Here is a 17,132-nt window from a genome sequence, read left to right as displayed (position 1 = left end):
ACACGCAAAAGTGCAGACTGCCTTGCCAATCTGCGAGACGCGTTGTTGTCATTTTGAGGTGCTATCTGATAGGTTGTGGTTCATATTTATTTTGGCAGGTTCGCCACTATTGTTCTACTGTGCAGGCGCAGATATCGTACAAGTTCCAACTATCGCTTGAAAATTCAGAAGCCAATAAACTTTTTTGATCCATGCATGCAATCTTGCAACTTGCACGATGATATGTGTTAACACATGCATTTTCTTGTTATAGCCGCGATAATACATACCGTCAGCAGTAAATCCATACATGTGTAAACGGGCTATTATTTTTAAGATGAATAATCACTTTATACACGGAGAAATTTGTACATAGATTAAGTAAACAAATCAACGGATTTCAAACCAGAACATGGACTGTCATTTTGTTTTTGGGGCTGCCAATAGAAGAAGAAAATAATGAAGTTGTCACCAATACGACCACATGTAGAGTTGGGTTTCGGGAATATCCCGATGGGAATTCTTAAGAAATTTTCAAGATTTCCCATCCCGAATCTCGAGAACTGAAATTTTGAACATTTCGGGAAATCCCGGATCTCGAGAATCTTTTCTCGGGATTCGTGATTTCTTTATTATCAAATATTAATTGAAAAACGATTTTCTACATGAAAAAAGTGGACATATAACACAAAACGTTCAAAGACTGATCTTGGCATTTAACACAATTAACCCAACGTCGACTCAAAATGAGCGCAATTTTTGCAACATCACGGAATTCTGTGTCTCAAAGCGTAGGTACGCGATTGTCAGATGCAGCGATTGTCAGTCTGTGTTTTTTGAAATTCTATTTTAATAAGTAATGTTTTGAATTATTTTTGTTTTCCTACTTCTATTTTGTTTGTCTTCTTACATAAAATAAAAATTTGTTTTTTTGGAATTTGTCTGTTTTTACAGTGATTTTAGGATTTTTACAGGTTTTTTTTTAAATTTCCCGATATCTCGAGAATTCTTTTCTGGAAATCCCGAATCTCGAGAATTGAAAATTTCATCATTTCGGGAAATCCCGAATCTCGAGATTGAGATTTTCTCGGGAAATACCCAACTCTAACCACATGTACAATAATAATTGTGTAATTCCAAAATAAAACTGCCTTCAAAATTCCTAATATGGAATACATAATGACTCCTTTTACCTACAATCTAAACTCTTTGATTAAAACACATTAAGCCCAATTGATCATTTAGAAACACAACGATACATCTGTAGGAGGCTGAGATATGGACCCTGTACTCTTCTACTCATTGTAATAAATTGATGATGTTCGAGTGGAGGTTACTCATAAATATTATTGGCCCAATGTGTAATATGGCGGCATCGGATTAATCATGAACTGTTTAGTGTCCTGCGATGAGCTGGATATTGTGAAATTTATAAAGATCCAAGCACTTCGCTGGGTGAGACATAGAAAGGCTAAACAATACATCAGCATCGACGCATGTAATGTCAAAAAATTAAGAGAAGCAACATGTGATTCCTATTATCACCCCCTAATGGATACCTTGAATATTTTTCAAATGATATAATTGTCTTTTGAATGTTAAACCAAGATACAGACGTCTCAACCAGGGGAGGCAGCAGCAGACTTGATGAGGTTCTACCGCAAGTACGGCCGCTGGGAGGAGCCTTACAAGCCCATGAGGGGTACTGCCACCGCTATGCTCTGCTTTCTCTGCAACTGGTTCGGCATGGTGGCCAAATTCGAAGAACATCTCAGGAAGGTTACTCCAATAATATTAATAGTTAATGCTCATTTGTGTATTCCATGTCACTCCAGAGACGGATGTATTAAACACCTGGTAAACATAGACCCTGCGCATTCTATACACAAGACTGCTATCGGCGGCTATCGACGGTAGTTTATCATATTTACGTATTAAGGCATTAATTGTTACAATACGTTAACCGTCTGAACTGTCACAAAATGCTATGTTTTAAAAGCACCTCTCTTGGGCTGTGTTAACTTTTAGAGCCAGATAGACAGTTTTGACAGTTTAGACGGCTAACTTATTGTAACAATTATTATACCTCAATAATATATAAATATGATAAATTATACTCGATAGCAGTGTGTATAGAATAGATGCGTTGAGCATAAAAGTGATTTTTGCTAATTAAAAGACAAAAAATGCTAAAATTTCATAACAATCTCTCGAGGAGAACTGCTATCCGCTAATACTTCTTTGATTTCATTAAATATCTTAACGCATATAATTTGTCTTATTTTCTTTGAAGAAACACCTGGATGAAATCTGCACCACATTCCGCGGCATGGTGACAGCCGATGTCAATTTGGGCGCGCTGGCGTCTGGCAACTTGCTCCATCGACAACAGGTCATCATCGAGCACGGCAACCACTTGTTTGTGCTGAGGTTTAAATTTAAACCACCTGACACCGTCTGCGCTCTGATGCTGGTAAAATGATTCTCCTTCTTCTTCTTTTATTATAGCAATTTTTTTTAGAAAAAGACATTAAAACTAACCATTTCTTTTTATACACAATCTATAGAGGGCCCACTTTGCTGAACATGGTAATATAGGTACTTTTAAAAATGTAAATTTTTGGGCAATTAAACAATTGGTGATGGAAATGTTTGGACCAGATGAAAAACGGTAACATATTGTCATGAACATCTGCATTATAAAATTTGGCAAATCATACATGACAAGAACTACACTCTTTTGACATATTTAGCCTAGAAGGATGTGTCAAAAGCGCTTTTTCATTTTGAATAAGGAATGCACATCTTACTTCAAATTGATCCCAATGAAAAGCATATTTATTTTTGTAATTGAACTTGGAATGGATCCAATGGGAACTGTATGGATTTGTATGGAAATAAATGATTTGTTATACAGTATTTTGCTTCACAGTCAATTTTGCAGGAATGTATAGGTACTGAACTCATTCTACAGTGGCACCATGGGCGATACGCAGGTATATTAGTATTTTTTGCTGCAATACCTGTTTCAATGCTAGCAGACAATACCAATTCAACTGAGAATCGCTTTTATCGTACCCGTGGTGACACTGTAGAATGATTCCAGTATATCTCGGCCGTAAAGTCAGGCTAATTATAATATTCTTGGGTTTTCATTGGCTCTACAATAATTATTAGATATTCAATATTTTCAGATGGTGCCACCGAAAGGTCTTGTAACACTTGCTGATCCCTTCCCAGCCATTGTTCACATACAAGCAATCAACCAGGACACAAAAGTTGAGGTAATTATAAGTGCACTACATTATAAATAATATTCGATAATTTGGGTAACAAAAGAGAGCGGAAGAGGGGAAGACAAACCGATATTATAAAATTAACTTTTGGCAATGACGAGCACCTGTAATATACAGATTAGCTCCGCATACTTCTTGCATACAGGAAGAGATGATTCCTGCGCATCTTAAGGTTCAAGTAAGCTGCAGCTACGAGAAAAAAGTGTGGAATGTCATTTTTCTTGGTATTTAAAATGATCAGACTGATGCTCCCATCCCATAACACATTTTGAACCTTTGAACGAACATTTTCAGTTAGTAAAATCTGCCGAAATCACCAGAACAACAATGTGGTCACCTCACGCGGACCGTGCTTCTTCGACACACGCATGACTCAATGAACGTTTTTTATCATTTTCTACATGCCTACACATTTTAGGCTGACGTGTTTTTTGTTTTTAGTGGTTGGCACTATGTATTTTCTATAAGAATATTGTCTATTATCTATGGTCTGCAGGTTGGATTCTGTTCAAAATATTATCTATGGATGCAATATCGCAAGTAATTTTAACGTGCGCACACGTAGAAACTGTTAAAATAAATTGAAATTAACATGAATAATAATTCAAAATACTAATAAAATATTAGAGTTGGCACACTCCGTCATTGAATTTATAGAGATAGTGATCATTCAAAATATTCTGCGGAATGACAAAACCATAGACTAAATTTGTCAGTATGTGACGACGATCATAATGACGTATTTGAACTATCACTCTCATTACAATGATAAAATTTACATTTTCAGGTGCTATGGAGCGGTCCCATCGATTGCTTGAATGAGCCAAACAGGCCGACAAATGTAGACGTGTTTGCAAACCGGTGCAATGGCCGCTTCGAAGTCATGATGAGGGAGATTAACATCGTGCCAGACAATCTACCGGAGAGTGAAATCAACCTCGAGGGATTGTCTTTGGCAGTCAATATTTACATACAGACTCTCGAGGACATCCAGAAGGCAAAGAAACAGAACGCGCTCACTGATGCAGCCAAGATCGTCGAGATAACTTAATTGGGCAGATATACCCAACACTAATCGATGTTTAATGTTTATCCTGAATTAGTCGATTAACGAAGTTTCAGGCTATACCGCTATAACAACAATAACAATAATCAAGATCATACTATGAAATTCACTTGAAGAAATCGAATTTGCGCATATTTAAGGTTAAATTGTTACAGTTACATTTCTGACAAATTCCAAAGTCCTTATAGTTTATAGTGATAGGTAATTGATGCATTTATGAATAACTCCTTACCAATTTTGAGATATGTCATAGAGATGACAATATGTTACTTCAATAAATTCTATTATTATTTATACCTTGACAAGATTGCTCATTTAAAACTGTGAGAATAGTAATAATATTATTATGATTTAGGTACACCTACTAGCCATTTTTTGTTTATTTTATGAAAAATTTTAATTCACAAACGTTCATAGACCGATATGAAATTATGTTTGTGGTTAACCACCAAAATGGATAGGTACATTACATTACCATTTTTTTTTAAATACCAGTTAAAAACTATTTTTTATGGAGAGAATTAGTTTAATGATTTATTAATATCTTTCCAAAATTAACCTCAATCGATTGATCTGCATTTAAACCTGCAGGTAGTCAGTTTGCTGTACATAAGTGTCAAGTTTCAATTCGTTTAAGAGTTGCATTACGTAATAAGGATATTAAATTAATATCAAACATATTAAAATGTTTATTGTGGCAAGACTGATCCGTGCTGTACAATGTAAATATACTTAAGCCGCAAAAAATCATATATCATATCTACCTATATCTAGATATTATTGTACATTTTTGTCTTTATTTTATTATTTTTGTAAACGGCGACATAATCAACTAAGCTTTTTTACATTGTGTAATTTATTTGATTGAAAATGCGTATATATTATACGACATGTGGGTGCATATCCTGTCTTCATTTTGTACATGTATCATGTATAAAAATATAAAGAGTAGGGATTGCAATACCGGTATTTCAAAACCCGTATTCCAGTATTTATGAATACCTAAATACCGGTTTTAAAAATCCAAAATACCGAAATTGTACCATGATGCCACTTATTTACATTTATGTCATGATGCCACGGTGGCCGACGGCTTAAGCGTGTCGACTTATAACCCCATGGTTGACTGGCTGACTCAGAATCAAAGCAATTCACCTTGTCAAATACATACGAATGGTGCATTTAGTAGCATGTTTGACTATCAACCGACAGGTCAGTGATCAAGGCTCACTGGTCTGGATTTAGATATCAGTTATAATGGTTTTTTTTTTTCTGATGTACTGCAGGTTAAAAGTTTTTATATAAAAATCATTATCTTTTTCAACAGAAACCGATTTAATAAATATTGTAAAATAAATTAACAACAGAATCTTAATTAAGAATCTCCTTTAAAACTGTCCCTTTCATGAACGGCCATGTGTCCTTTAAGCGAACACCTCTGCGTGAAAGCCTTACTGCAAATATGGCAAACGTGTTTCTTCTCTCCCGTGTGAATCTTCATGTGTTCATTGAGCGTGTACTTCCTCAAGAATCTCTTGTTGCACACGGAGCAGGGGAAATTTCTCTCGCCCGTGTGGCACAGTATGTGTTCTGACAGGCCGCGCTTGGTAAAGCTGGAGTAGTGGCAGTAATCGCATGCGTGCTTGCGCTCGTTCAGGTGTGCCTTGCGGATGTGCGTGGCGCGCGCCGATGACGACCGGAAAGTCGCATCGCACAACTTACAGTCGTACTGTATTTGCTCGGCGCCATGGACTTTCACCAGATGCCTCTGTTTTTTCCAATAATCATTGAAACGCTCACCGCACTGAGAACACCTGGAAAAAACCATAACAATGATGCATTAATATTACTGTAAATAACAGTGGCGAAGGGTGGAGGTCTGTAAAGATCCGCCATAAAGTGCACATTAAACTTTGTCAGTCATACGTATTTGTTTTCAATGAAATAAAACTACGATGGTGTTGGTTAGTTTTTAAAATTCAATTGAACCCTGCGAAACCAAGCCATAATAGAAAAAAGTCAAAAAATACTCATCTATCTATAAAATATCTAAATACAATTAAATCATACATAACTTTGAATATTATATAGACTAATATTTGGTATACCTATATTATAGTTTGGTTTAGGCATGGCTTGATGAATTTTAAAAAATGAACCGACATGTGTAATTTAATTCAATGAAAACAAATAAGTATGAATGAAAGTGCGCACAATTTTGTTGTATCGCCCAAAACGTACCAAATCTATATTGTGGTTTGGATAAGGCAGGGTTTAATTGATTTTTAAAAACTAACCAACACCATCTGTAAATTGTACTTTTAGTGCAATAAAAACAAATACGTATGACTAACAAAGTTTAATGTGCACTATTTATAGCGGATCTTAACAGCCTATCTCCACTTGTCGCTACTGGTATATAATATTCAGAACCAACATTTGTTGCCTAGCACAATAAAAAAAACTATTCAAAATTATTGTTGACTATCAAAAGCGCTGTTGTACACTAATCTAGGTATCTGTCAGAAATATAATCATTATCGAAAACTGAATACTCAAGAATGCAATAGAACTAACTTGTTATGTTTGACGCCTTCCCCGTGCTTAGCCCGCATATGAAGAGAGAAATATTCTCGGGTCTTGAATCGTTTTCCAGAACACAGCGTGCACTCAAATATCTCCGAGTGGTGAGCCCTCTTGTTGTGGTTGGTGAACTGGTAATGGCTGGCGAACACTCTCCCGCAAATCTCGCACGTGTAGTTAGGGAAGTGGGTAGGCATGTGCTTCTGTAGACCGCGGTGATTTTCGAACATCTCATCGCATTCACTGTAAACATATTCAAATATTTTCTACATCAGATCGATCCATACACAAATACTTTGAGGGAGAGACAATTACTGGACAAATCTACTCCGGAGTCCGGTGGTAGCCAAGAGGTAGAAAACTAGCAAAAAGAAGACCTAGAGGCCGTTGGATGGACAAGATAGATAAACTCTGCAGAATTAGCTTCCTTAGAATATAATCAGTGGCTTCATGGTGAAGCCATGGGCATGAAAAAGTTTTAGAGCCATATTCTGTTCAACCATTATCGGCTACCAGTTTTCAAGTAGGGAGACATGGGCTTTCAATAATAATAATATGTAACCACATTCAACTGAGGTTATGTTGAAAATTGAATCGATGGACGGTATTGTGTCAAGCATTAGAATTATACGCCTAAAAGAAGTTTTCTATAATATAATAAACCATCACTGATTAACTGGGGAAACAAAGAATTTCTAATTATAATAAAAATTTAGCTATAATTAATTACCTGTGAAAGAACAAATTTATATAATTATTTAGAAGAACAATCACTAAAAGATCTAATTTATTCTATCGGATTGGAACCCACTACGTGCCAATGCTATTTATATATACTACAAACGTAACTCAAGTGTATTTGGGGAAGTAAAATGAAATGAAACATACCTGCATTGCTTTTGATCTGGTTTCAATGTATATGGCAGGTCCTTGTAGCCGACACGCTTTGCAGCTGAAATACATTGTATCGGTCCAAGGTCTGGAATCTTTTTAACACTAAAAGCAGAAAATAAGCATGAATGAACAATATTTTAGGTTAACAACATTGACAAGTTTCACAAGATGTGTACAGTGAAATCTAACATGGCGATCATTCAACAGTGTACAATACTGAAGTGTCCATAATTATTCAATAAAAACTGATAACAATATTTTCTGGATCATGGACACTCAAGAGTATGTCCTGGTTTCATGTAGCAACTCTCATCTAAGCAAAGTGACCGCTTTCCAATTCACTACCTACCCAATTAAACGGTAACTCCATCTAGACAGCGAATTAACGGCCTGTGTCTTCTTTCCCATTGCTTATTATTTCTCTAATTGCCGGTTCGCTGACATTGACACGGTTCACATGACCTGGTGCTGCTCTAACTAAGCCATGTCCACCATATTAAAGACAATATTGTATTAACAATGACAGTAATAGCACCTGTACACATGCATGGATTTACTAGCACAAATAGCGTGTATTTTAAACTGTCGTGATAACAACTATTTACACGTAAAAGTGCTGACTGTCCCTCCAATCTCATTTTTCAAGCATAAGCGAGACACGATGTCATTGTATGATGCTATTTGACAGGTTCAGAAAGGTTCGTAGATAATCGGTAAACGTCAAAATATTCTGTGCGGTGTAGTTTGTATTACTTCCGGCAGGTTTGCCACTATCGTTCTACTGTGCGTGCGCACCGCCATGCAAGTACCAATTATTGCATGAAAATTCAGAAGCTTCTGAACTTTCACGATAATATGTGTTTACATGTGCATTTTCTTGCTATGGCCACGATTATAATATGTACTGTCAGCAGAAAATCCATGCACGTGTAAACGGGGTATAATATCGAACAACTCACTCACGATGACCACGCGGCTTAAGTGTCGGCCTATAGCGTCGTGGGTCCTGGGTCTGACAAGTACACAAATTGTTTTTCAATTTGTGTATGAGTCAGAGTATGGACCTAATAGGTTGAGCAAGTGGCTGACATCCATTTCTCATAAAAACAAAAATCTGTTAATACAAACCTCTACTCTGTGGAGGCCCATATGATCTTATTAGCATCGGACATGGTCGAAAATAAACAAAAAATTATCAAGCAATAAAGAAGAGAAAGACCACAAATTCAATGGCTAGATAGATAGAGTTACCATTGACTGGTATTGGGAAGTGGTCCTTTTGAATAGGAGAGAGTTGTTAGAAAAGCCAAGATCCACACCTTGTTGCGTTCTCGATAATGACAACAATTTACTTTTTCTATTAGGTCAAGAATCTCAGACACTGCTTTGGACACAGGACTCCATCCCTATTTAGAACAGGAACATAATATTATGTGGAAAAGAAAAAATAAGATATACATGAATAATACGACTTGTGCAGTACGATCATTGGTCATCCAATAGCACAGGGTTTCCCAAACTATGTTCCGCGGAACACCAGTGTTCCGATGAACCTAAATAGGTGTTCCGCGACAATTTGGAAAGGTTTTATACACTTTTGCAATATTTTCTGAAAACTAGTTTCCGTGACAGCTAAACCAGTAGGCGTAAGTGACTATGAAAATCTTATTGATTTAATTAGTGACTCTGATTTGAAGATCAGCCTTTAAATGATTTCTGGGCAAGTTTGTCAGAAGAGTACTGGGGGCACAAGCACTGGGTAGGCCTGGCGTGGCGGGTTGATCAGATAAGTAAGATAAACACACATCACAAATTTGCTTTAATAGTTTAAAAAAAAGTCGCCTGCGGAGCTATTATACTACATAAATATTAACATTTGTTAATTTTAAATTATATAATTGAACGATGTAATTTTTGATTATCGCGTATTGATACTCGACAACACCATGATGAAAGTAGATGTATTAAAAATAGAAAAAAATAGTTAATAATACACTGAATAAGGGCCCTTAATTTGAGCTATAACAAGATTTGAAAAATGTTAATGTGATGTGTCACACTGCCTTTAACATTAGAGTTAGGTAGGGGGTCCGCCAAAGATCCTAGCCTGAGGGCCGGCTTTAGAATGTGGGGGCCATGTTTTTTTTACTTCCGTTTTCTACTATCTATTTATCCGAAGCGGGATTTTATATTTACGCTGCAATGAAGTCAAAGTGCAGGAACAGGCTCGACGCCACACCAGATATTGGAACGCAAATTACCAATATTGTGCCTGATATCAAGAAGATATGCAATTCAAGGACTCAAAATTATCAAAGTCATTATTTTTTTTTTAATATCAAGTTGTAGGAATCAATCTAAAAAATAAGCTAAGTGTTCCGTTAAAATTTCCGGGTTTGCGAAGTGTTCCATTGCAGAAAAAGTTTGGGAAACCTTGCAATAGCAAATGAGTAGCCTTTATTGTAAATAAATATTAATAATAAGATAAATGAAATACCTTTTTACAGATTTCTTTTTCTTTTTGTGTGTGTTGACCGGCATTGGGGGAGATGTTTCTATAAAGTGATTTCTGGATAAGGAATCATCACTTTTATCATTGTCATCGTCACAAAGGGTTGAGACCTCATTGTCTATATTTTCAATTTCATTCTCGAGTGATTTTTCCAAGTCCAAATACGATGTCGGCAAGAATGTTGATATTCCTAAATATTCGAAAAAAAAAATTTAAATAATTTTCATTTCGGGACATGTCACCATAGCTGACACTCCTTCACAATGAAGCAATGCTGCGAAAGTGATCTATGCACTGAAGGTCTAACATAGCGACAATCTCAAGACGTGATGACAGACCGAGGCAAATGACACTACCTTGTGCTTACACTATGCTCCGATAACAAGGTAGACTCAGTACAAATTTATAAGACGGTTTTGTGTAGCCTTTTGTGCTCAAAAATAATAGTTTAAACTAAAAGATTATATAAAATAAAATTTAATTAAAACAACTGATAATACTGACTATTTATATCGGCCAATGGGTAGCCATATAAAGCAAATTCTATCGGATAACAAATATTATGTTGGTGTTATTGACTGTCTTAAATATTAAATTCACCTCTACACTAAGTGTGTCTCAGTAACACTTTTTTACGCTTCAATTTCACATTTCAGACACGTTTAATATTATAATCTAATATAATATATCGTGGGTATTCTGCGAATAAGCATTAAGTCAAAAATACTAGTTTTGAGATAATCGAGTTTGAAAGTTTGGACGGTCTTAATTCCTTTCTGCGATATTGCTTTGAGTATGACTTAGTGCAGTTTCGCACGCAGAATTTTGTGAATACAGCCTGAGAATGAGAGAAGCAAATGCACTAAGTCCCTTTAGTGCCTTTTCTCTGAATTGATGTATGTCTTTTTGACTTATAACATAAATTATCTTCGCCAGTTTTATAGATATAACTGTGTGTGTTTTTGTAGACTATAGAGCGTACTCTTAATAAGATTACCTCATCATTAAGAGGACGTTCTACAGAATTGGCCTTGAGAATTGAAAATATGATTTTTTAACATGTGGTCCATAATATCTGGTCTACTAGTTAATATAAAAAGGTCGTGTCAAAGTTGTTTGTGTTAATAAATTTGCTCTGTGACTGATCTGACTCATATTTCACATTTATTTCATCAGGGCTGTCGAAGACATAAATCATAATATATATTTATAATTTTAAATTTTTATTTATAATATATATTATTTAAGTTTTATGCATCTAATGCCGGGTCCACACTGGCTGGATAATTATTGTAAAATTTCTTAAGCAATTATGGTAAGTATCGTAAAATTTAATGAGGTTGCCAGCAACTTGTTGCCAGTGTGGAAATGGCTTAATATCCACTGTGGTTCACGTAGTGGCATGGACCTGGGGTTAGCTAATTCAGGAATTCAACACCCATGATAGAATTTTTTCCAGTTTTGGTTGCATTATATTCCAAAACTCTTCTGTAAAAATCGTTTCCGAGTTTATAAATGGAAATTTCTCGGTGTACATAGTAAACAAACCTACGAATAAAAAAAGACAAAAAGGAACATACTGATTCATCGCAGTAAAATCTGGTAATCAAATTCGCCATTTTGAAAAGCGACGATTTTGCGTAAACAAATATCACGTGGTCTGTACGTGTGCGGCAAACTTCGAATGTGTTTGTAATTTTGTGCAAAGTGCGAATGTAATGTTTTCAAATAATTGATATGGATTAATTATACCATCGTATTATTTTCTCGAAATCATAAACATACTATAATAGTATTTGAGTATCAACCTATGTTCAATTTGAATTGGGTTATAATAATAATATACCCGTATATATATCAATAGTATGTTTGCTACAAAATCCACCCAAGTTATCAGTACGTACTTGCACAGGTTTGATTAAAAACCATGATGAAATTAACATTTAAAAAATATGAATGCTTAATATTATTTTGACAGCCCTGTTTTCTGATCGGCTTCATCTCGCAGGTGTTGCCGAGGTCCTTTTTATACTGAATTATATTTGAACGGCGGGCTCTTCAGCGGGCCCTTAAGTCAAATCAGCAAAATTTTGACTTAGTGCTTTTTCGCAGAATACCCACGATATATCAGGGATGGCGAAGCGCGCCAAGGCACGCGAATGTCTTGGGTTGAAGAGAAAAAAAATAGATTTATATTTTAAAAGATATTTTTTTACAAATACCTAAATATTAAAAATGCGTATTTTCTTCGGTTTTTAATAATATTTATCAATTGATGCGCAAACGGAAACGACGAAAATCATGCTTAAATGACAGATCCGCATTGTATAAAAAATAACAGGCAGCTGAAACTCTATTAATTTAAATTGCATAGATGGATCATTAGGTTTTATGCGTCACACATAATAATATTATAGCATTGATGTCATCAGGCGGCGGGGTAAGCCGTGTCGTGAACCTTTGATTTTGATCGATTTACAATCATTGTACAATGCTTTAGACCACTGAAGCGAGACGATGCTTCATCTGATCCGAGAAATTTTGGCGCCAGTTTGTGCGTAAAGACCCAAACTAACTAGGTGTTATGGTAATAATACTCAAGAACTCAATTGCTTATAATTTTTGAACTTTTTTAATAGAATTCTAAAAACTATTTTTCATTTTTTTCTGCTCAAACTACTCGAAACACTGCACGGCACGTCAGACAGTCAAAAAATAATATTCAGGAAAATATAGCACGTGATTTAAAAAGGTTCGCCATCCCTGATATATATTATTCTTTTTAACACTGCAACAGGCTATGAGGGCACAATGACAATAAATACGCATTTAGACTAGAGTGAAAATCACATAAATAAATTGTGACCTCACTGGGAATTGAACCCGTTACCCCCGGAAGAAAGGCCAGCGTCGCACTGGATTACGAAAGCCGACTTCGATGTCTTAAGATGGTAAAGAGTCGATTCTATATTTATTATCTCGATATCTCACCAGTGTTTTGTTTAATATTTAGCTGGGCATCCTCCACTTGAATCTTAAAGTTCAGCACCTCTCTGAGTCTCCTAATACACGACTCGCATATCAGGCGAACATACTCCTCATAATTTCTTTCCAACTGAAATGTAAGAATACAAGAAGTCATTTAATAAAAACCGATGTAAATGCTCTACTTTCAAAACACTTTGACTTGAATGGAAAAATATAGAAACGCTTCATTGGCATAAGAATATTAAATAATAATTTTCAGTCAATGGACAGGAATATACTGAAAATAGTGTCCGGAAACCTGTACGTATGCAGTTCACCATATCACACTTCACCGTGAAATGTTGTATCGGAATTATATGGCCGTATATTAAAGACCAATACACCATTTTGGTCAACTTCCGGAGATGCCAGATTCATGAAATAAAAAGCAGGAACGAGACGTGCAAGCGACTCTAGTTTTATCGTCTATACGGGTCTCCAAGCATTCAAGCCTAAAATCGCATCTCAAGAATTTCGGATAGGGATGGGATCGCCGCGATCGACCGAAAATTTTTGTATGAAAAAAAATATCGGAAATCACAGACAATTTTATTTAGTTAACTTAACCATGGATAGGACTACAGTCTGTATTCTATAAACTGGCGTACACATCACACGGAAAGCATTGTGTCATTGCATTCAACTGTTGCAAGTTTTCAATGGGAGGGAATGAGATGGATGCTGAAGCGGGGGGAAAAGCGGCACGCCAGCTTATAGAAGACAGACTATATGTACATGAAATATAAAGCTGCATCCACATTATTATATGCGTAAGCGACTCTAATTTAATCGTCTATACGGGACTCCAAGCATTCGAGTAGTAAATCGCATCTCAAGTGGTGTCGTGTCTAGATTCCGTCAGATTTTTATAGATAGAATTTGTCTGCCGTTGCCCCTCTAGATTTTCTTAACGCCCACTTATTTTCTTTGAGCCTTCTACTGCCCCCCTGAAAGCCTCCAGCGCCCACAAGGGGGCATTATCGCCCCTTTTGGAAAAGACTGCTTTAGACGAAGACAGCGTGGAACTTTGCGGGAGTCGAATTATTGTCTCCATAAACATAATTATTAACTTTAAAAAATTCCATCTTTACTTATTTTCACATAACATACTTAGGTACATCATTTTGAGAAACCACAGAAAAATGCCTATTATTAAAAAAACACAAAAAAGAGTTGAATTGAGTCGAGTCTCTCCATTTAAAAAAAATATAATATAGCTCTTGAAAATAGTGTTTAATATAATAAGCAAAATTTCCAATCTCACCTGCATAGAGAAACAGTAGTCCAACATCTCTGAATAGATCTCATATCTGCCATTGTACATATATTTTTTGGTCATATCTTTCAGATTATTTTTACTAGTAGACAAACAGGCCTGGCAAAATTTTGGCCAAACCTGATTGTTGATATTATTGCCATCAGTGTGATGTTCCTGCTCTAGCTTTGGTTTTACAAATTTTACTTTAATTTCAACCATATCTATTAAAGGTTGGTATGTTGTTTCATGATGTTTTGCTGTCATTTTGACTTGTTGGTCGTCCGTTTATTATATTTGTAGCAGTAAAAATAATAGAGAAACTGTATAAAATAACAGTTAATGTATAGCTAATACATAGAATAACAATTTGTTGTTACAGAAAACGGCCATAAAAACAAATTCCCATTTGAGAACAAGACAAAGGGAAACTAAAGTCGACCGATAAAATGCTAAATATTTTGAATATTTTTCATCTGAAGACTACATGAAACTAATATTCAGATATCGAAAAGTGACATTTATCATTTTGACGTTTCTCCTGTGTTATTGTTTTTAGTCATTATAGTGTTACCACACTTTATATAATATATGGTATACTTAATCATAAATATTTTTTTTACACGACTTCCAACAAAGAGATTGGACTCCGCCCCTTTCTTTCTTTCTTTCTTCTTTCAATCTCCTTGTATTATACCTATTTCTATCATTCTTTTCAACATCGACCTGAACCAATCCACTGCTGGATAAAGGCCTCCCTAGCCTGGTTCTATTCCTTTCTGTCATTTGAATTGCTATTAAATTATATTTATTTATATTGCCCATGAGCCTGAATCAATCTACCAGTGGATGAAGGCCTCTTTAAGTTGTTTGCATTTCTGTCGGTCATATGAATCGCTATATTTATTAAAATTGCTGATATTATTAGATTTACCCATTCATAATATCGTCATTATCATCATCAACCAAAATCAATTCACTGCTGGATGAAGGTTATCCTAACATAATTCTACTCTTCTTGATCATGTAAACTGCTATATTTTTTTAAAAATTTGTGATTTTATATACCTACCCATTTATATCGCCATCAACCTGTATCAATCCACTGCTGGATGAAGGCCTCTTTAAGCTGATTCCACATCTATAGGTCTTATAAATTCCTATTCTTATCAGAATTGGTCTAGAATAGACTCAGATGTAATATGTATTGCTTTATTATTTATCAACATTTGTTTCGATATGAATGTCCCGCACCGTGAAACTTTATCGTTTAAGGTTAATTTTTAAATCAAAATATAATTTTTTAAATATTATTCTATGGCTGCAAGCATTTATTTTTTATAGACAATGAAACAAAATAAGTAATGTTTTAATTAATTTTTTTTATGCTGCTAACCTTTTTCTATTATGTAAATGGGACCCGAAAGAGATTAATATTCGCCTTATATTGGATCGCTATTTATGATAATCACGATTAAGATGTATACCTAATTATTTATCATATTTAAATTCACATACCTACACATATATTGTATTAAAATTTAAATGTCAGTGGTAGCAATCGGTGATTGCCAGCTGTTCTGCTAGGTCTAGCAGCCTGAAATGGTGTCAGACGATATTGTGAAGGCCAGGCTCTAGAATAGATTACGCATATGACTCCAAATTTGTATTGGCAGTCACGAAATGCAAATCGCAAAACTGACAAATCAGCGAAATGTCAAACTGTCTGACGGGAATGAAAATCCATCACGAAAGGAAAACTATGGCGCCATCTATACATACCTTACAATTATATTGAAATCCAACACCATGTCATCAGAACGCCAAGCCGTCTGCAAGACCTAGCGAGACTGGCGAGAGCCAGCTGGCTCAGCTAGTAATTTCAAATCGTATAGTCAAAATTCAACATTTTATAGCAATAAGGTGAATCGGGGTAAGTGTAACTTTGGGGTAAGTGTAGCTACTAAGATATCTCAGTATCTACTACAAATTGGATGATGCCTTTCTATGGAAAGGTGATAGCAAAGTCACTGATATATAAAAATAATTAGAAATAGTGTCGATACCATGTTTTTTGAGGTGACTACATGGATTATTCTCCAGACGACATTTTGAAGTCGACGAGTGAGATGGTAGCTGTTACTAAACTATTTTTTAAAACACGTAAATCTGCACATTATGGTTGTAAAATTGGGGAGTATGTGTATTTTGATACCCTGCTTCACGTGTTGTTATCGTTTTACTTATTGATAAGCATTTTAAAGCTTTAATCGAGTAGACACACTTTCCCCACGAAAGTAAACGCGTGGGGTAAGTGCGCCTTTGTTTTGTGACACACTTCCCCCATATATTTTTTATGAATTTGCATAGTCATTATTTTAACTAGTGATGGGACACGATGCATTATTTATATCGATCGAAAAAATGATCGTAATTGAAATAAAATGTTTATAATTTTATTATTATAGTTTATGTTAGCTAAGTAGGTACCTAGGTACTCGGAAGAGTGCATGTGTTTCA

General features: G+C 35.4%; 1 protein-coding gene across 1 annotated transcript; it reads right to left on the bottom strand.

The window, feature by feature from the left end:
* Positions 1–5,009: 5,009 nt before the first annotated feature.
* On the bottom strand, positions 5,010–15,303 carry LOC147074892 (uncharacterized). Its single transcript, XM_085942867.1, has 6 exons — positions 14,622–15,303; positions 13,322–13,445; positions 10,316–10,520; positions 7,813–7,920; positions 6,919–7,167; positions 5,010–6,155 (listed from the first exon to the last, which is right to left on the bottom strand). The coding sequence occupies exons 1-6, from the start codon at positions 14,877–14,879 to the stop codon at positions 5,717–5,719; spliced, it is 1,383 nt and encodes a 460-aa protein (XP_085798993.1). The 5' UTR covers positions 14,880–15,303; the 3' UTR covers positions 5,010–5,716.
* Positions 15,304–17,132: the final 1,829 nt, after the last annotated feature.

The sequence above is a fragment of the Rhyacophila brunnea genome, unplaced genomic scaffold (genome assembly GCF_057557595.1).
Source record: "Rhyacophila brunnea isolate RB1 unplaced genomic scaffold, BYU_Rbru_1.0 scaffold_15, whole genome shotgun sequence".
NCBI lineage: Eukaryota > Metazoa > Arthropoda > Insecta > Trichoptera > Rhyacophilidae > Rhyacophila > Rhyacophila brunnea.
This window is presented reverse-complemented; position numbering and strand designations above follow the sequence as displayed.